The following is a 21516-nucleotide window of genomic DNA, read 5'->3' on the forward strand; positions in this document are numbered from 1 at the left end:
AGCAAACAATCCACAACCCAACTAATATTTAAACAGTACTCTAGAGCAATTATTTATCATGCTAATGCAAATTAAATCAAAACACTTTAAGCAAAGTGGATAACTTGTGGATCAGTTATTCTTCAGCTCAAGGGAACACTCCCAAAACTTTCATGTGATATATTGGAAGATTTCTACCACACATATTGTGATAAATAGAGATTTCTTTAAGGGAGAGAAAAAAAATCCCACAAAACACCAAGGTTAGTACAAGCAAGCAAAAAACCCTTTTTTTTGTTTTTATTTTTTAATGGTGTACATTAGGGCAGACAGAAAGCTGCAACAATAATTTACATACCAGCTGAGAGTCAGAAATCCAACCAAGAGCAAAGCTTAAAAACTGACTTCTGGAAATGTTTGTTGATAATTTCTTCCTGTTCCAGAAGGTTCTTCTGTGTAAAGTGCTTATCAAGGAAGGTTTTCTTTAATTGGTGTGGGGGCTTCCCATCTCATCATTTGTTAGTTCCAAACTCATATGAAATAAGTACACACCAAAGCCACATGTATAAAGGAGCTATATGCAAGTAGGGACAACCATGAAGTGATAAGCATTACCCACAAAAAGGAGGATTTCTAAAAAATAATAATAATAAAAATAGAATAGAGAAATGATGAGGCAGGTCTTGCACGTTTACACAACAGTATTACATCAATGCGTAAACCTTACTAAAGAACTCTGCTGCATGAAATCTTTCACACCATTTACAAGTTTTAAAACTGAAATAGGCTATAAAACAGCTCTTCACTTTTACCCCCCCTTTTAATCTCCAGGTATTCCCTTTTTAAAATTTACTTTTCAAACCCTTGTTACTAGCTATTGTCAACAGTAGCCGTTTTGGCCACTCTTTCAGAAAAAAGTTGCAAAGAGGCTAAGGTTCTGTGGACATCTGGAGAGGGTTACCAATACAACCATATCAATATAAAGTATATCTTCCCATCCCATAATGCACATTTCAGTTTGAAAAATCTTTAGTTTGGGGAGAAATTCCAGTCACATTGTTTCAATACACAAGGTTCCTACAATTTTAGTTCACTGAAGTTTAACATGAACAAATGATTGTAGACTAATTTCTTAGGCTAACTGTAATCTTAATCTCACACAGTCTTGACTTTGTTTTACTCTCAGGCTATTTGATTCCATACAGTACTGGCTGATTGTTCACATCACTTTTCTCCATCGTCTTGACTTTTCACTTATGTTTGAGCCATTCTAAGTAGTTTGGGGCAGTGTTGGACTGGTAGAGTAAGAGTTCTGTGTAACTGGAACACTTGTCCACTCTCACTCCTAGTAAAAAATGTCACTGTGCATCTCATAGGGTATAGTAGAAGCCCACTGACAGCAATATCAACATTCCAGTTCATGTTAATGGTTCTAAATTACACCCATAGACTGCCATCTTAAAATATATTCTTAGGCATAAGCTTCCTGAAAAACACTGGTTCGTCTTTTTTTCATGTACTAACCTATTCTAAAATAGGTTTATTTGGAAATAAATCCCACCAATATAAATGGGGCTACCCATTTATATAGGACACAAATATAAGCGTGCTTCGGACTGTAATTTGGCATCTCTATTACAAACATATTTATTTTGAAACAATGCATTGTTTAACTGGAACTTCTTTCCAAGTAAATAACTTCAGGATAACAGCTTTATATGCTAACTCTGAACATATTTACTGACTTCAGTGGAACATATTTCAAAATAAATTGTAATTTTATAATTGGATCCTGACGTTTCAGGGCTTGGTTTCTATACCAGTTTGTGTTTTTAACCTGAATAAAGCTATGAGAGTTTGACTCCACTTTACCTAATAAAATCAACACACTTTGACAGTTAACAGTAACACAGAAACTCTTACCTGAACCTGGCTCTCAACAATCTGATTGTACAACAATTAAAATACAGACCTCAGAAGAAGTAAGCTAATCATATTTCCTTCCTAAAGACTCTCCACTGGCGAGGGACATGCTTTGCCCTTAACACTTGTGTTTCCTGAAGGACACGACGGAGGGCAATGGTCTCCTTTCTGTGTGTCCCTTTTTAGGAATGTACCAAGGCGGAATGTAAGGAACTTTTGCCTTCAGAAGAGTTTGGTGGAGTCTGTTCGAGGAGCGAAGAAGACGAACTCGGCGAAGTGGAGGGGCAGAGCTGCTGTGCTGCCTGGTTGACTGTCAGAGCAGGGATGGCAGTGGCTGGAGGAATGGCCGGAGTAGCCTTTATTGGCACTGGAATTGCAGGCAGAGTCTGTGTGGGTGGATGGCAGATGGTCTTCACCGGCATGCCAAAGGGTCCATACTCGCCTGGCGAGATGGGCATGCCTCCTACGGGCTCCATCACACCCATATGGGGCCACACGGAGCTAACCATGGTGCTGATCTGCTGGCTGGCCATTGGGTAGCCCAAGTGGTGCATCACCGAAGCCAGTGGCAATCCGCCACCCTGGATCACACCCTTGTAGTCTCGCCCAATGAGGTTCTCAATAGCGAACGGGTGCTTGAAACCAGGTGCAGGGCTATAGGGCTGGAACTGCGGCAGTCGACCCACAGCGGCAGCAGCTGCCGCGGCAGCAGCAGCGGCTACAGAGGAGTCTGGATGCCCTTTGCTTGCTGGTGGAGGCTGCAGAGGAGGCGGCGGAGGTGGTGGCTGATGGTGAGGGTGGAAATAGTGGCTCAAGTGTGAGTGTAGCACGCCCCCTGCCTTGCCTGCTGCTGGCATGTGGGGCTCTGGCCGCGGCACCTTGAAACGCTTTCTACGGCGAAGGAAGCTGCCATTCTCAAACATGTCTCCGCAGTCTGGATGCAGCGCCCAGAAGCTGCCTTTGCCCGGCTGGTCTGGCCGCCGCGGGATCTTAATGAAGCAGTCGTTGAAAGAGAGGTTGTGGCGCAGCGAGTTCTGCCAGCGCTGCGTGTGCTCTCGGTAGTAGGGGAAACGCTCCATGATGAACTTATAGATGTCGCTCAAGGGTAGCATCTTCTCAGCCGAGTGCTGGATCGCCATTGCCGTCAGTGAGATGTATGAGTAAGGGGGCTTCTGGTCACTGTATGAACTCTTGCCTGGACGAGGCATGGCACATTCCTACCACCACTCTGGCTGTACCGCCTAAAAGGACCGTACACCCAAACCACCAAGGATCGTCTCCTTGACGACCCTAATGGGCTCCTAATAGCTGCTCCCCTTTCAAATGAATTGTGCCACAAGGCAACAGAAACACCCAGATGTTCATATCACATCCTAGCTGAACTCCTATATATCTCAACAGCACGGTGTATTCAAAGCTTCCATGTTAAAGAAATGAACAACGCCCCCAAACTCCTTCTTAACTTGTTCTTTCCACCAAATCTGTGACTCAGGGTAGAAAATACAGGTAGAACATTTTGCAATCCCACAGTTATTCTAGAGAATCACACACTTCTTTTCCACTGCAATCTTACCAACATCTGCTTGCCAGAAAAGGACTGTTCACTTCAGTGGGACATCGGCATGCTCATGAGAAGACCACCGCCTCAGTCCCGCGCTTTCCCTCACTCCGCCGCTTGTTTGAATAGAAGCTTGCAACTTGGACGCAGATGCAAAAGCTTCTTTTTCTTAATTCCCACCCTAGACCTGTCCCAATAATCGGGGCTTGTTAAGAGATTTAACCCATCGTTAGAGGATAGCCGCCATCTCTCGGGCACTCTCGTTTTCTACCCTTGCCTCAATTCTCAACACTTTTCGTGAGGAGTAAGTTCCATTACATAACACAATCCCTAGTAAGCGGAGTCTTCCCCTCCTCGCCTCTCCCCGTCTCGACTTAAAGTTCTAGAGTTCAAAAATACATTTGAAGGAAGTCTTCCCTGAGATTATTGTCGCAGAGCTTCTGCCTTTTTTCGCCTTAACAAAAAGGCATCGATCTTTTAGCGTTGAGGCTCAGAAACAACTTGCTGAAAAATCAAGAACACCATGGACAACAGCCACCCCCGTCTGGATTTCAAGCCACTCTTGTAAAGACTTTCTGGGTTTTCGCCCTGACAGAGTTCGTTGTAGGAGTTGCTCCAGCGGACTGGGAAGGAAGTGAAAAGTGGACTGGCAGCCAAAAATCAACCTGGACCTCTTCGATGACGGATGAGCTTGAAACAGGAAGGATCGTCCCACGTCCCGGTGAAGTCGGAAAGCCGGGAGCACTTGCGGGATCGTGGGCAGGAGGCCGACAACCGGGCAGAAGAGCGTCCCTGCGTCTCTGTTTGTGCTGGCCGCTGCCTGAGACGCAGCAGAAGCACGCCCCGTAGCCAAGCAGCCCCGGCTCCCTTCGCATCACATGACAGCCGAGCCGCTTGGGGAGTGCAAGGGGGCGCGGACCGCCGGCTTCGCCCCCTCCCCGCTTTCAGCGGACGGACCAAGTGGGGCCCGCCAGGGACACGCGCACCGCGCCAACTCTGGAGGGAGCCTTTACCTCTCTTCTCTTTCTGGCAGCCAGGCGGGCAAGAAGACTCGCCCCTTCTTCTTCTTCGTCGTCGTCGTCGTCCTCTTCCTCCTCCTCGCGACTCCCCAGCGCCCGCCACACTCACCGCCACTTGAGGTGCACGCACTGCTCGCTTTCACGCCAGCCGGGGAAGCGGCGTCGCGTCGCCCCCCGCCCAGGCTGGGCAAGAAGAGCCTCTGCTTCGCTGCGCGGAGGAGCCTCCGTGCTACGGGGAAGGGCTGGCGAGCCGAGGGGGAAGGCAGCGCCGCTTAGGAAGCCCCGTTAGGTTCCTCAGCCCCACCCCGCGGGCACTTTGGAAAGACTGCCGCCCAAGAAGGATTTCTGCCTAGGGTAGGGATGCTAAGGCTGCCTCACGCCCGTAATGCGAGTTGCTCCTTTGGCGACATCGCCCATAACTTGAGATTGCCTCCCTAATCCCTGGCGACGCTGGGTTTACTGAGCCTACTGAAAACAAGTGAAATGTTTCGATGCCTGTTCAAAGCATGTACCAGGAAGTAAGTTCTATTGACAACCAAAATACTCGCTTCTAAGAAACCGGAGTCAAGATGAGAATGCGAAAAGAAAAGAAAAGAAAGAGGCGAAAGAGTGAAATAAACTGATCTCTAGATCACGATTGCTTACTTATTCTAAGTCTCGCTGATCACAAGGTGTCAGGTTCTGATAGTCACGCCCAACACTCAAGTATATTCTGCTGACATCAGTGGAACGTTACTTTAAAGTAAGGGGAGGATTACTTTTAAGGGTAAAGGTGCAATCTACATCTCGCGAAATCGATGGTTAATGTTCTCATTGATTTTCACAGATCAGGATTCCATCTGAAATGTGTTACCTTGGAAGTAAATCCTATCAATTCCAAAACTACTTACGTCAAGGAAAGGCATCCCTTTCCATAGGACCGCAGTTTTCCTACTGTTGGAAGCAAGCTCCTCTGAAATCTGTGTGATTTCACCTTATCCCAAAGGACAATTTGTAGACTTTCTGTGTTTAAGGCCTGTAGTGTGGGCACGCTATAAATAAGCGTTGAACAGTGGCATTAGAGGAAAGAAACTAGCTCAGCTCCAGTGCTTGGATATGTCTTGCAAAGCTTTACATAAAAACAAGTACAAACATTACTCAGTTTTGGTATGTTTCTACACCAAACGTTTCCCTGTATGAGCTTTAGAGTGATCGTTGAAGAGTTTGCAGTCCTAAAGCTAAAAGTGGCTGAGAGAGGATGCTTTGTGTGGGAATCCTTCGTGGGAAAATTATCTTGGAGCTACTGCAGACGTTGCAACTCTCTCTCACGAAGACACGCGGACTCACTTCATACACTGTATTACTCCTAAACAAATAGTCAAGATGACACTACTTGAGAGATGGCGGGGAGGGGTATAAAACCCCAAAGTTCATGCACTTCAACAACACAACCATCTCGGTTGACTATCTGGCTGATATTTAAAGGTTCCAAGTCAAGTTAAAGGAAGCAAATAAATAAAACGCGGAGTGGCGTAAACCGCAATTGTGTGCTGCTGTACTGGGCTGTGTTGTAGGTTAGCTAAATGATAGGTTTTGATCATCTTTTCAGTTCAGACAATACAAATGATAAACATAGTAAAGCAGACACTGGTTTAATTTTCCGCGGTTAACCATACCCCTAGTTGAACGGGACAGAGTTATATGAAGAGTTTTCTCATTCCTTACAAAAGATATTTTATTTGTACTAATCTCACCCAAACCCGTTTCAACTGCATTGTGTTATTTTTGCTGTTGTCTTGTTCATGAGTCTGCTTTATGCATCCCCCCATTTAACATATCAGATACTGCTTTTAGAATACAGGATGTGTGCCCGCTGTACTTGTGAAATTCCTACTTCCTTAAAAAGAGTACGCTAAAGCGGCGACTAGTGGAGGACCGAAATCATTAGAAGTAAACTGACCGTCACCCATTGGTTGGGACAGGCTAAACTTAAAAACTATTCCTGTGGATGAAGTCTACCTGTTCCCTACTTGGTGTTTAAGTTAATCGTGCTGTTAAATAAGATTTTTATGAAGGAGGTGATGTCAACCAGGATTGAGAGAATATAGGGCTTATATTCTTACAATATAGGACTTGTATACCCTATACCAGAGGAAGCTCCTCATTTGGGACAGAGGGAACACTGCCACCCTTTTTGCCTGCACCCCAGCCTCCCCACTTCTCTCACCAAACATACCATCCTTTGCTTTCTGTCGGGTTTTGTGTGTCTGTCTCTCTTGCTTGAATGTTACTTTTGCATTTTCATTGTTTGCCAGTAGATGGCACTGGCTCTTGGTCTTTTTTCTAAGTTCCTTTGTAAAGACATTTCCTCCCTCTTAGGGTGTTCAGTTGCCCCCAAATAAAGTAATTACCATATTTAATCACTACCCAAATAGCATATTTAGTGCCACAGCACCAATCAGGATGTACTTTTTCTTCTTCTTTTCCCTAAGGGTGGGCAGGGGCTAGCCCAGCCCCTAACCAATTAGAGATCAGAATAGCTTACAGGCACCTATTCTAACCAAGAGCCGGCAGAAAAGGCCAGCCCAATCATCTGATTGCCCAGGGTCCTTCTAGGCAGGCTGAGCTGACTCTCTAGAGATCTTTGTGTAAGATCTCTTGGGAACACACAATCTGCAAGCAAATGGAGTTCAGAACAGGTAAATGCCCTGGCTACCTTTCTCCAGCCTCCCCTTCTCCAGAAATAAGCCAGTTCTTTTCTCTTCACTCAGCATTCTGACCAAGCCCTTAGAAGGCATTGGAATTCTCCAGCATTTGCAGGGAACTCTTTCTTTTTCCTTTCTTTGGGTAGTTCTTTTACTAACAAGCAAGCAAGCAGCTACCAGCCTTCCAGGGGCGTAACTACTATTAGGCAAAGGGAGGTGGGTGCCTGGGGCCCCCCATGCCTCAAGGGGCCCCCCAGAGGCAAGTCACATGACTATATATTGTGAAGTGTGTGTGTGTGTGTGTGTGTGTGTGTGTGTGTGTGTGTGTATCAGCGAGGGGCCCATTTTAAAATTTTGTCTCTGGGCCCACTCCAGCCTTGTTACGCCCCTGCAGCCTTCCCCTTTCCTCTGGGACTTTAAGCAAATCCTTGTGCTACCTCCTTTCTCTTTCTCTTACTCTCTACCCTCTCTTGAGGGTGAAGGAGAGGGAGGGGGTTATAGTTTCCAAATAAAAGAAGGCGTTTTGACTGACATTACTAATTGGGCAACTTCAAACTTACCTGTTTGAAATGTGTGTATTTTGTATGCAGACATATATTTCTTTCTTTCTTTTTTAAAGAATTCTGAGGTTATTGCTTTCAACCTAACAGACACAACCTAACAGACAACCTAACAAGCACAGCTTTGAAACCAGGCCAGTCCAAAATATTTCCCAGGGTCCAACACTCTGTAGTTCTTATGCGATTTGTATGGCTTAATTTTTAAAAATCTGATAAACGATTCTCTCAAGTAAACATTGCATAGAACTGCAGCCACTTCTATACAGTTGTTTATTCCAAATAAAGGCTAATGAACTCATTGGGGCTTACTCCCAAGTAACTGTTGTGTGTGTAGGATTGCAGCCCAAGGACATATCCCAAAAATGTTTATATTGTGAGAAAGGAAGAAAGTTTGCTTTTTAAAAACATATGCATGTCCATATTTGTGAGAAGAAAGGAAACTAGTAGGCTTTGAGAGGAGAGCTGGTCTTGTGGTAGCAAGCATGATGTGTCCCTTTAGCTAAGCAGAGTCTGTCCTGGTTGCATATGAATGGGAGTCTAGAAGTTTGAGCACTATAAGATATTCCCTTCAGGGGGTGGAACAGTTCTGGGAAGAGCAGAAGGTTCCAAGTTCCTCCCCTGGCTGCTCCAAGATAGGGCTGAGAGAGATTCCTGTTTACAAACTTGGAGAAGCTGCTGCCAGTCTGTGAAGACAATATTGAGCTAGATAGACCATTAGTCTGACTCAGTATATGGTAGCTTCCTCTGTTCCTATGTTCCAGTGTGCATCCCCTGTACTTTCCCCAGATTATACAAACTACCCTGCTGACTTTAGGGGTGGGGGTCTCTCAGCAAGGTCCTCAAATCTCTCCTGGGGGGACTGTGTCAGTCTGTCCGACCTGCTGCTTGAGTTCTGTGAGGCAATTACTCGAAAGGAAAACATCTCCTGTTAATCGCATTGGCATCAGTCAGAGGCCGTTTCAGATTTCAGGGCGGGGGGGGGGGCGGTACAAATTACACGTTATCCAAATATTGGCTGCTGTTGCTGCAGAGGGTGGGGGGCGGCTGGCAGCCAGGCTGTGCCTGCCCCAGAGTTCCTGCTGCAATTAGCGCGGGAGACCTTCCCTCCCGCCTAACCTTCACCCAGGCAATGCCAATTGCCAAAAGAAATCACGCTCAAGTTTGATTGCCCCCCTGGGAGCCGCTCCCCCTCCCCTTCCCGCCTGCCCCGAAAGGGGAGTCTGGCAGCTCCTGCTCGATGCCTGGGGCGGGGGGTTGTTTGCCGAAGGAAAGGGCTACCCCCTGGGCGCTGCCACCGCAGCTTGCATTGCAGGCACCAGGTTTCGCTTGGTGCCGGCGTGGCTGCACCCGAGCTGGCTGCCTAGTCCGCAGCAGCCACGCCAACTCCCCAGCGCTCCCCGGTGCCTTTCCCTGTTTGTTTAATTCAGGAAAGGGTTTGGAGCGACAAGGGGTGCGGCGGGGGCAGCAGGCGAGATCCTTGGGCAGGAATCGGAGAGTCCGCCGGGCCCCTGCCCCGCCCTGCGGGCCACCGCCAAGCAGCTCCAGGGGCGGGCGAGCGCTCCCTTCATCCCACCGGCCGAGGCGGAATCCTGCTTGCTTCTCTGAGCGCGGAGACCCCCCACTGACTGCGCCTCCATCGCGGGGCGCGCAACTCTCTCTGCCCCTGCAGTCCAATGCTGTTGGTTTGGGGGGTAGAAAATGCAGCTGGTGTGTGGAAAAGAGGCGGCTGTGGGGCATTTCGAACGCGAAAAAGGCGAACCCCAGAGAAGCCCGCTTCTTCTTGTTTGTTTCATTACCCCCTTGCTCGACTTGAACCCGGATTCTAAACCCTGACCTGGGAGGAATTTCCGTCATCTAGTAGGTTTCAGTCTTTCGCCTCCTCAGTCTTTAGCAGAGGTAAATGTGCCCTGGTTTCCCCATCGCATTGCCCCCTGGGACAGACATTATTCCTCTTATTCTTCGGGAAAAAATATTATTCCAAGGACTGCTTCTTTGAGACTGACACCCTTATGTCTCTGCCCAGTGAAATCCGAGCGGATGCAGGCAAACTCCCGTCCCACACAACTCCTGCCCTGGTGGTGTGTCAACAAGCGGGATTTAATTGGCAGCAGTTTGGAACCTCTTCGGGTCCCGCTGCCAGGATTCAGGTTAACGGGGTTGACAACCTTTTGAAACACACCCACCCCTTATGCTATTTATTTTTGTATAAGTGTGTTAGGGAATCAAGGTCAAGCGAGAATTTCTGAAGGATGCAGGGCTTAGATACTGTCGCGTTATTGTGTGGCTGCAGCAGCAAGACCTGCTTCAGATCAGGAGAAGAATGAGGACAGGATTGCCCCCAGCCCAGCTAAATTCCGCATTCCTATCTCCCCCCACCCCCGCATTAGTTTCAGTGGGATGCTCAGGCCAGCGTTCATTTCCTCAGAAGCAAGTCTCACCAGTGAGACTAAGCCGGCTTCCTCCTCCCACCTAAGTCTGCCAGGGGTTGTTGCCAGCCTCAGTCGTGATGAAGTTGAACGGGCCGGGTGGGCGGCAAAATCTCGGCCTGGCTGGCAAGGAAGACGGGCAGCTTGCCTTTTCTTTATCCCGCCAGCCGAGGCAGGTTCGCTTCCAAGTTCTTCTGAAATCAAAGTGACTCCAAGAAGGCACATTTCCGTCGGAGTGCCATCGGAGGAGGAGGAGGACCACGACTGAGTGTCCAACTTCGAGATCGTGGGTGGTGGTGGTGGTGGTGGCAGCCCACCAGCCACTAGCGCCTTCGTCCTGTTCCTTCGTTCCTGGTCTGCCTGCCTTAACTTGGGTCCCAACCCCCGCAGAACGGCCGAGGAAGGGGCTCCCTGCACACCAGAGTGCTTTATCTATCTCTTCATCCCCTTTCAGTCCGTTCCAAACGGCACCGAGGCAGTGCCCACCAGCCCAGTCAGTGGTATAATGTACTCACTGAACTCTAGGGGGAAACCATTTTATTTAGCATTTCCACTGTGAGGGAAAGTGGTGCCTGCGTTTTCCTATCGCGAAATAAACTTTTCCTTCCTTTCTGTGAACAACAAAGATATGAATGCAGATGCAGTGTTTTCTCTCTCTCTCATTTTTCTGTGATCGCTGCCTCTTTAAATCAAGGGGGAGGGCAGAGTTAACTCCAGCAATAACCAGAAGCAAACTTTATCTTTCAAAGCAAAGAGTAATAACAAAAGACTGTTCATCAGCAGCCAGGTGTCATGGTGCAACTCCTGACAGCAACTGTCTTCCTTTTGAGCCAGCCAGCTCTGGAATACATTACATTAATTAAGTCTTTGGTGATTTAGCCTCCTTGGAGAAAAGTCCAACAATGTAATTAAGAGCATACTGGTTATATTAGGTATGAATATTCAAAACAGTGTCAATTAATTAGCCAACAGATCTATCTCACTATGCCTCAACAGCCCCTTAAGTCCTCCAAGATACATTTAAAGGGTCATTGACAGGGAGAGAAAATGGAAAGATTGTGGGTTTTTTTTTTAAGATAGGCCATTTCAGGGTGCATGTAAGCTAATTATTTGTATTTACAATAGCTCCCTGTCACTGGACAGTGGAGCATGCAGGAGGTGGAGACTGTCAGACTCAGTGACCAGTGGAAGCAAAAATCTCTTATAATTAAAGCCAGGAGCTATTGGAGTGGAAGGCCTTCTTAAAGGCACCATGAGGCTAATCCATTCTCCATCCTCTCAGACATGTTAGAAAGATAAATATTAAATCTGCTATCACAAAGGGAGCTGTTAAACAGATACTAAGCTGATATGCATAAAAAATTAATTAGGTAGTTTTCTCAGCATCAAACTCCTGGACAAATAACTACTTGTAAAGTACACCTTCTGGGCATATTGAACATATGCTGGAATTATCCTTAATTGACTAATTACATAAATTACTCATTAATTTTACAGCACATCAATTATAAAAGATATATCAATTAATTTTGCATAAATTAAGACCCAAGCCCCCCAAAACACAAGAGAGAGAAGCTGGTGTAACAAAACATGCAGAGAGGGGGAGGAAAAAACAATGTTTGTGTATTTGTAGATGGCAATAATAATTTGTTCTGCTCTGGGCACCAAGATTTTCTTAAGGAAAAACATCCATGGCAATTAAAATAGTCCTAAAGACCACTTACGACGTGATCATGCGTGCACCAAGGCGAAACAGACCATTTAAATCAATTAGAATTGCTCTGATGGAAAATGAGAGCTTGGCAATGACAAAGTACTTAGACATTAGTAATCACAAATGATTTAACATCCACATTAAATGGCTGACTGGGTAGTAAGGCTTATTTTCCTAAGTCAGCAGGGTGCCTATAACTAAGTAAGTTATCTCTGTGTATCCTAAAGTAGACTTTGGCAACGATTTCACACACAATTGGTAGAAATTAATTTGACACCCTTCAGACCTAGCATATCCTTCTTCGTTATTTAGTCTTCTATCTACCTCTCTTTACTAGCCAGAGTTTTTTCTTCCACACTTAAAAAAAAAAGGTGTGTGTGTGTGTGTGTGTGTGTGTGAGAGAGAGAGAGAGAGAGAGAGAGAGAGAGAGAGAGAGAGAGAGAGAGAGAGAGAGAGATTAAAATTTGGAAGGATAGGTTTGTACAGCTGAAAGAGGTGGTGTTTGGGGGTTTGTTTTTTTTAAAGAAAATGATCAATCTTTCAAAATGTAGAAATGTAGATTTGTTCAATGGGAAGATAGAATATTTTTTAATGAAAAGGGACAATCTTTCAAAAGTTAGGGAAAGTTAAGTTGAGAGGTTCTCTATCTCTCATTGTTTTCAGGTATGAAGATGGGTTAGTGGGGCATAGGGTTCTGCATTCTCTGTGGTGGTCACATTATTGAAAATTTTGCCTGTTGAACTGTTCCTGATTGCATATCTTCTCCTCCATCAAGAGGATGAAATAGGTTTTTTAAAAAATCAGAAAACATAGTTTGTTTTGGTGACAAAGCTGGGTCCTTTTCATTTTTATCTATGCAGGATTTAAAACTGATTTTCTTTTGACTGTGCTGGGATTTTAGATACATTTATATTTTTAAAAATGATTTTGTCTGCTGCCTTAGGTACCAATTTATGGCAGTTTATATATTCAGTCAATCAATCAATAAGAGCACACTGTTAAATGCTGATTAACATGTTGATAGTGAGAGAAGAAATAACAAGATCCTGTCAAAGAGACTTTCTCTAAGTCTTACTGAAATCAGTGGGGCTTATATGTGTATAACTTAGGTTGCACTGTGCCTGACAAAATGCGTAAGCATTATTCTTCTGTGATTATCTCAAGTAAATATTGAGCTCCCAGTCTAGAGGAATATATTCATTTAAATCTCGTAAAATATCAGTGGGACAAGTTAGCTTAAACTAACATAAGTTCAGCTGGGGGGCAAATCAGATGTAACATTGGGAGACTTCAAGGGGAAGCTTAACCTTTCCATGAGTATATTTTCCCAAGCAGGGTAAATAACAGCTTATTGGGGGGTGGGGGAAGAAATATACTTTAATCAGGAAAACAGCACTTGGGTGTGGGCATCCATTGCCTTCAAAGGGGGTAGTTCAACATCGTAAGGACTGGGAGGATTGCTGGTCTTGTGGTAGCAAGCATGAGTTGTCCCTTTTGCTAAGCAGAGTCTACCATGGTTTGCATTTGAATGGGAGAAATGTGTGAATATCTGTAAGATATTCCCTTCAAGGGATGGGGCCTCTCTGTGAAGAGTACCTGCATGCTTCCAAGTTACCTCCCTGGCATCTCTAGATAGGACTGAGAAAGACTCAATCTTTCTGTAACCTTGTAGAAGCCGCTACTAGTCTGGGTAGACAGTACTGAGCTAGATGGACCAATAGTCTGAATCAGTATAAGGCAGCTTCATATCTTCCTATCCAACCTGGGAAGCATTAATAAACAACTCACCAATTCAGGGTATGCCTAAACACAGGTCCTTTTGTTAATCTTGTTTTCTTCAAACAAACATATCAAGGCAAGACAGTTATTTTTCAGTCCTTCACTGGGGCATCATCATTCTATCCCACCATGGGATGTGGTGATGGCCACTAGCTTGGGTGGCTTTAAAAGGGTGGTTTTTTGTTTGTTTGTTTTTTACAAATTCATGGAGGACAGATCTATCAATGGCTACTAGTTGGTGGCTATAGGCTACCTGGTGCGTCAGAGGCAAGATGCTTTTAAATACCAATTGCAGGGAAGCAACAGCAAGAGAGAGGGCATGCTTTCGCCTCTTGTCTGTAGGCTTATCAGAGGAATCTGGTGGGCCACTGTGTGAAACAGGATGCTGGACTTGATAGGACTTGAGCTTGATCCAGCAGGGCTGTCTTGTGTTCCTTATTACTCCACAGGTTCTTTTAATCTCCTAAACTGAGCTTCTTCTGTCTTCTCCCTCCCCGAGCCATCCTTTGTCTTTTCTCCTCAGGCTTCTGGGTATTTTCTGCTCCATGTGGTATCACAGCTCCTCTGGGTTGGGTTAATCTGTCATTAATTCTAGCCTTTGCATTCTGCCAGCCTTCTCTGTTGCTCATTCCAGCTCCATAAGAGCTACATCATATCTTGGTGAGAGGTGGCGGGGACAGAGCTCATTAACTTTAGTCCAGGAGTAGCTGAGGTTGAGGACAACTTAGCCACTCCAAGCCCTTGTCCTCTCCAGCCTCTTATTCTTTCCTACTCTAATCTGGGGACCACACATGGCAATCAATGATGGCCACCTAGGATTCTCCTAGGCCTGGCTGGAGTCCAGGGCCTGAGGACACAAATGCACCTGGAACAAGGTCTGAAAGGGAACATCTCGCAGATCTTCTGAGAAGGACTTATTTTTTTTTATCAGACATGGACCTCAAGATGAGCAAGTTTGCTATTTCTAGTGGAGAGTCTGAACTTCCTTGAGATTCAGCACACCAACTGCCTAAGATTGCTCACTCCCCTAAAGCCATCTGTTAGAGACAGAAGGCAGAGCTTGAGCCTGTTCAATGATGTTACAGTTAAAGCTCCAAGCCAGAGCACTGACTGCCATTTTAAATTATTTTCAGTCTCAGGTGATGGATGATACTTAGGGCCAAACTACACATTTGACACATTAACCCTGAAGTGCTAAATAGCAGCCATACAGGAGGAGGAATCTGATTTGGACTCACAGTATTGGAGGAGGAGAATTTAACTCCTTTCCCTGCCATAATTCTGATTGAGATTGCTATTTGTCCTGCCGACACCAAACAGCAGTCATGCAGGGGTGGCATCTGCAAAAAATACAAGTTACCTGTAGCCAAAAATTGGTGGGACCATAAAATTGAAAAAGTTGTAGAAAATGAAGATACAAAAATATTATGGAACTTCCGACTACAAACAGACAAACATCTGCCACACAATACACCAGATAAAACTGTAGTCGAGAAGAAAGAAAAACAAGTCAAAATAATTGACATAGCAATACCAGGGGATAGCAGAAGAAAAAGAAATAGAAAAAAATCACAAAATACAAAGATCTACAAATTGAAATTGAAAGGCTGTGGCAGAAAAAGACCAAAGTAATCCCAGTGGTAATTGGCACCCTAGGTGCAATTCCAAAACAACTTGAAGAGCACCTCAACACCATAGGGGCCACAGAAATCACCATCAGCCAATTACAAAAAGCAGCTTTACTGGGAACAGCCTATATTCTGCGATGATATCTATAACAACAACAACAACTTTGATAATAAAATTCAGCTATCCCAGGTCCTTGGGAAAGACTCGATGTCTGGATAAAACAAACCAGTCAATAACACCTGACTGTGTAAACAAGAAATAATAATATAATTCTTATTATAATATAATAATTATAATAAGCTAACTCTGAGGGGTCTAATGCAAGTTTCTTCAAATAAGGTCTAATAATAGCCTCCTTAAGACAAGGAGGCATCCTGCCCACCCTCAGAGAAACATTTATAATATTTACCAGACTGTCTCTGATAATGTGACTTCCAGATGCAATAAAACAAGCTGGGCAAGGGTCAAGAGAACAAGTCGTGGGACGCACAAGTTGTGGGTCGAAGCAGTTTGTCCACATCCTCAGGAATAACAAACTGAAAGTGATCCAATTCAATCCCACAAGAAGAGTTGCTGGACACCTCTAGAACAGACTCTGCAATAACTGTGGAGTCTAGTTCAGAACGAATACAATTGATTTTATCTGTTGACTTCATCAGCAGGATGAACAATAAAAACCTCTTGTGAAGGCTTAGGCTTTGACTTTGTTGGGCAACAACAGTCTTTACAAGCTCTGGCTTCTGATTCTTAGCTTATTCTATGATTTTGACTCCTGACTATTGACTTCCCCTCATTTTGTGACTTTTAGTTCCTGCCCAATGGCTGCCTCCTGGATCCTGGTAGATGACTGCCTATGGCTCAGCTTTGACACCCAGCTAACACACACAGTTTCGGTAATGGTAGTTTTTGCATTAGTTCAATCCAGTCATTAACAGGCACAGCACCTATGTGTGGAGTGGTCCCCATTGTGCATAACAGAATGCTGTTTCCCTCTCTTTCCCCTTGATGTGCAAGCATGGGCCCCTATGCAGACACCATGCTAGACTGTTGCAGTGAATGGGAAGCCTGTGTGCACCTCCCATATCCCTATCTAGCCCTCCCTCTGCTCAGTCAAGAAGCTCATATTCTTTGGCTGAGTGGAAGAGAGAGGGCACACATAGGCCTCCAAATCCCCATAGTGGCCCGACACACTATGTAGTTATGCATATACTGTGGAAGAGGTGGATACCTGGGCTTTGTTATGTCATATGTGGTCCCTTCCAATGTGGATGTTGCTCCTGTGGCTGGACTGGATATTGAACCCTAACTAATTACAGTACTAAGAAACTCTGCCATTTAGTTTCATGAAATATCTTCTAAATAAAGGAATGACCCAACACACAATTTACGTATTTAGTCAGAAATCACATTGAAATGTCATTAAATTTCATCAAGGGATTTAAGTGAAGTGAAGTGGGTAAATGCAAAATTAATTAAGTTGTTAATTAGTTAATTAACTGTTATGTTTTTAAGAGATGCCATTAACAAATTGACATAAATTTCAGTTTAATTTCCTGCATGTAGAAAGCGTTTATGAAACTGTAAAAGCTTGAGGGCTTCATTCATCCCACTGAATTTTAAAGCAACTGTGAACATATTCATATATTTGATATGAAAACTAATATAGATTGCATTAAAAATATCTGAATGAAACAGCGCTATTATGGAAAATAGATTTATTTATTTATCATATCCCTGCCAATCATATCTCTGCCATTCCAACTTTTACAAGATAGCTGAGGCCGCTTTACTCAAAATGTTTACATGAAAGTTATTTTACTATTTTAATGCTCAGTGACTATTGAAGTAGTGAAACTTGCACAAATTACATGGAATTTTCTATATGCTAATTTTAAGTTTTAAAAAAGTCTGTAAGGCAATTGAGATACCTGTGAATGCTGGAATATCTATCTATCTATCTATCTATCTATCTATCTATCTATCTATCTATCTATCTATCTATCTATCTAATTTTTATACTGCATCTTCAATTGCATTCCTAGGATAGCTTACAAAAACACACAATAATAAGGTGACAATAAACTATATAGGACAGTGAAATCCAAAACAGACTGTGAGGAATTCCAAAAGGATCTCTCCAAACTGGGTGAATGGGTAACAAAATGGTAAATGGTTCAATGTAAGTGAACATAATGTGATGCACTTTGGGGCAAAAGAACCCAACTTCACATATGTACTGATGGGGTCTGAACTGTCATGATTGACTAGGGGAGGAATCATGGGGTAATGATGGACAGCTCACTGAAAATGTCAGCCTAGGGTACAGCAGCTTTTTAGTTTAGAAAAAAGGCGACTAAGGGGAGATATGATAAAGATTCTAAAATTATGCATGATGTGGTGAAAGTGGATAGGAAGGAGTTATTTTCCCTCTCTCACAACGCTAGAACTAGGGTCATCCCATGAAACTGATTGCCAGGAAATTTATGAATGTCAAAAGGGTTTACTTTTTCACTCAGCATTTCATTAATCTGTGGAATTCTCTGTCGTGGTATGTGGTGGTGGCCCCCAGCTTGGATGGCTTTAAGTAGGGCTTCGATAAATTCATGGACAACAGCTCTATCATTGAGGCTCTCCACACGAGCAGTGTGGAGAGCTTTACCGGGCTTTCCCCACAGATGAGCGGGGAGCCATCCCTGGGCGGCTGGATCACATGACTACCAGCTCTGTCACGGAACCGGTATGGGTGGCGGGTATCGGGGGCCGCCTGGCCCCCAGAAGTCCCAGGATGCCCCACGCAAGTGTTCAGGGCATTCTGGGGAGACCCCCATACTGGGAGGCTGTTTGTAGCCTCCCAGTCAGGGGCCTATTCGTGTGTTGCTGCGGCGCATAGCCATGCCACATTAGTGAACCATGCCGCGTGGCTCCCGGCAGTTCCCATGACGGCAAGAAAGCAGGCTGGGCTCCCTTAGCCCGCTTTCCTGTGGTCATGAGAATAGCCTCAATGGCTACCACTCTTGAAGGCCATAGGCTACCCTCAGGTTCAGAGGCAGGATGCCTCCAAATGCTAGTTGCAAGGAAGGCATGCCTTCATTTCCTGGTTGTGGGTCAGCCACAGTAAGAAACAAGGTGCTGGACTAGTTAGTCCTTGAGCCAGATCCAGCAAGGCTCTTCTTAAGTTCTTTGTTCCTATGATGGAGCACAGTACAGTATATGAGCCAATATGTACACCAGGTAAACCACTCTGAGAAGTGTTTCCTTAAATGGTGTCCCATCTCTGAGAAGGCCCTCCCTCTGGTTGCCACTTGCCTCAACTCAGATAGTGGGAGCACCCAGAGAAGGGTGTCCAAAGATTATCTTAGTCTATGGGCAAGTTGTTATAAGGGCAGCAGTGATATAGGAAGATGCTCAAAGGCATCATCTCATAATGCGTCGGAGATGGCAATGGCAAACCGCTCCTGTATTCTACCAAAGAAAACCACAGGGCTCTGTGGTCACCAGGAGTCAACACCAACTTGACAGCATAACTTTACATTTACTGACTATGGGGGGCTGGGACCTGAGAGATGATTTAAATCTGCCTGTTCTGGATGGGGTTATACTCTCCCTGAAAGATCAGGTACATAGCTTGGGGTTGTTCCTCGACCCAAAGCTCTCCCTGGTTTCTCAGGTTGAGACAGTGGCCAGGAGTACTTTTTATCAGCTTTGGCAGTTACGTCCATTTCTGGAGGTAAGTTTATTTATTTAACATATTTTTATACCACCCAAAACATACGTCTCTGGGCAGTTTACATCAAAAAATAACAGAAAAGTTAAAACATTATTTAAAATGAATAATGACAAAAGAGAAATTAAAACATTTATTTTATTGTTTAAAATAAACAAAAGCAGAAAGTTAAAACATTACAACAATTAAAAACCTTAAAACAATATTTTAAAACTATGTTAAAACTATTGAAACAGTATTTAATTAAAAGCCTAGGTGAACAGATGTGTCTTTAAAGGTTTTTTAAAAATTGTCAGAGATGGGGAGGCTCTTATTTCAGCAGGAAGCACATTCCAAAGCTTCAGGGCAGCAGCAGAGAAGGCCTATCCTTGAGTAGCCACCAGACGAGCCGGTGGCAACTGCAGACGGACCTCTCCTGATGATCTCAATGGGCGGTGGGGCTCTTGATGAAGAAGATGTTCTTTTAAATACCCAGGACCCAAGCCATTTAGGGCTTTATAGGTTATAACCAGCACCTTGTATTTTGTCTGGAAATTTATAAGCAGCCAGTGTAGCTCTTTCAATACAGGAGTAATGTGGTCTCTCCAAAATGACCCAGCGACCAACCTGGCTGCCACATTCTGAACCAGCTGTAGGCCATACTCTGGTAGGCTCTGCCTACTCAGAGTCGAGTCTTTCTCCACCTGCGCTCCAGTTGTCTACCTTACTGCTTCAACCCCCATAGTTCTTCTGTATACCAAGGGACCAATTTTGCAGCGGGTCGGAGAGGACGTGTAGGAGCAATCATGTCTACTGCCCCAGTGAGTTTGCTGTTCCAGTTCTCCACCAGAGCATCAACAGTAACCATTTATTGGATCCAATAACCTTCTAGGGTGGGCCATCCTAATAGGCCCTGCAACCCTGCAAAGGTGGGAAGTGACTGTGAGTCCAACCTTAACCAGATGGTGGTCTGTCCGTGACAATGGGGAAATCTCAGGAGTCCCCACCCACGGAACACCACCCTGATCAGAGTGAAAGACCAAATCAAGCGTGTGACCAGCAATGTACGTCAGTCACATTGACTTTAATGACCTTAAAACAGTGGTACATATGCTGGTGACCTCCAGGCCTGACTACTTTAATGCACTCTACATTGGGCTGCCTTTGTACATAATCCAGAAACTATAATTGGTACAGAATGCAGCAGCCAGATTGGTCTCTGGGACAACCCAAAGAGACCGCATAACACTGGTTTTAAAAGAACTGCACTGGCTGCCGATATGTTTCCGGGTGAAATACAAAGTGCTGCTTATTACCTATAAAGCCCTTAATGGCTTTAGCCCAGGCTATTTAAGAGAGTGCCTCCTTTGTCATAAACCCTGCTGCCTGTTACGATCTTCTGGAGAGGCCAACTTACGGTTGGTGATGACCTGGGACCAGGCTTTTTCTGTGGCTGCCCTTGGGCTTTGGAATATGCTTCCTGCTGAAATGAGAGCATCTCTTTCTCTGTTTGTTTTCAGGAAGACCCTCAAGACTCACCTATTCTTGCAGGCTTTTAATTAGAATTAATTTAAATAATTTTAATAATTTGCTTTAATAACTGTTTTATGCTATTGTTTTTATTGTGTCTCATGTATTTTAATCTGTGACTTAGAGATGTACATACCAGGCGGTATACAAATATGATCAAAAACTAACTAACTAAATAACATTAAAGAGAGTGTCCATCCATGAGAGGTTCATGGAATACCCCTCAAGAATATAGAATGTGGCTATCTTTCCTCAAAGGATGTTAATAAAATATTCCTTTTGCTATGTAAGCTGCTTTGAGAACTTCTTGTTGAAAAGCAATATAAAAATGGTGGTTTGATGTTCAGCTTTACTGGGATGTAATGCTGCATCCTGGGGCTGCTGTGGACTCATAAGGCGGCTCTGAGCAAGCAGTGCTACTGCAGTATTCTCCATTTGCTGCAATGGGAACAACTGCTTCTCATCAGTATTGTATTGGGGCTGCCTTACGAGTCTGAAGCAGCCCTGGGGTGCAGCGTTATGTCTCTGTAACACTGCACATCATATAAATGAGCAATAAGAACAAGATCAAATCCGTTGTCTTGTTGAACAAATTTGTTGTCTTGTTTCTGCTATGTTCTTTTCATTAAGTTGAATAAGGCATCATTTGAGATTAGCCATGAGCTCTATTTTTAAAAGAAATAAAACCAGCTCTCTGTGTTATGTTTGTCTGTTTGTATTTTTGTACTGATGCCTCTGGCTTCTGGTGTGGAAAATACCAGGGAATCTACAATGAGAGAGTCATATCTGTTGTATTTAGGCATTCATCTAAAGCTATATAGGCCATATATGTTGCACAGTAAGTGTTGCCTGTTTTAAGCACAAGACTGAAACTGTCCAGGACTCTCTTGAGTTGCACTCGCAGCCTCTGATTTATGGTGACCTAGGCTCTTTGAACCCGTTCACCCAGTGGTGGTTCCGCCCCTGGCTGTCAGCCCTCTTGCTGAATCATGACACTGAGTTGTATTTAAGA

General features: G+C 44.5%; 2 protein-coding genes across 2 annotated transcripts in view; one reads left to right on the top strand and one right to left on the bottom strand.

The window, feature by feature from the left end:
* The window catches only part of PRUNE2 (prune homolog 2 with BCH domain), a 279200-nt gene that overhangs the window by 23602 nt on the left and 234082 nt on the right, over window positions 1-21516 (top strand). The gene's annotated exons all lie outside the window — the stretch shown is intronic.
* FOXB2 (forkhead box B2) lies at window positions 344-3997 on the bottom strand. Its single transcript, XM_053292150.1, has one exon. The coding sequence runs from the start codon at window positions 3108-3110 to the stop codon at window positions 2085-2087; it is 1026 nt and encodes a 341-aa protein (XP_053148125.1). The 5' UTR covers window positions 3111-3997; the 3' UTR covers window positions 344-2084.

Source organism: Hemicordylus capensis, chromosome 2, assembly GCF_027244095.1.
Source record: "Hemicordylus capensis ecotype Gifberg chromosome 2, rHemCap1.1.pri, whole genome shotgun sequence".
Lineage (NCBI taxonomy): Eukaryota > Metazoa > Chordata > Lepidosauria > Squamata > Cordylidae > Hemicordylus > Hemicordylus capensis.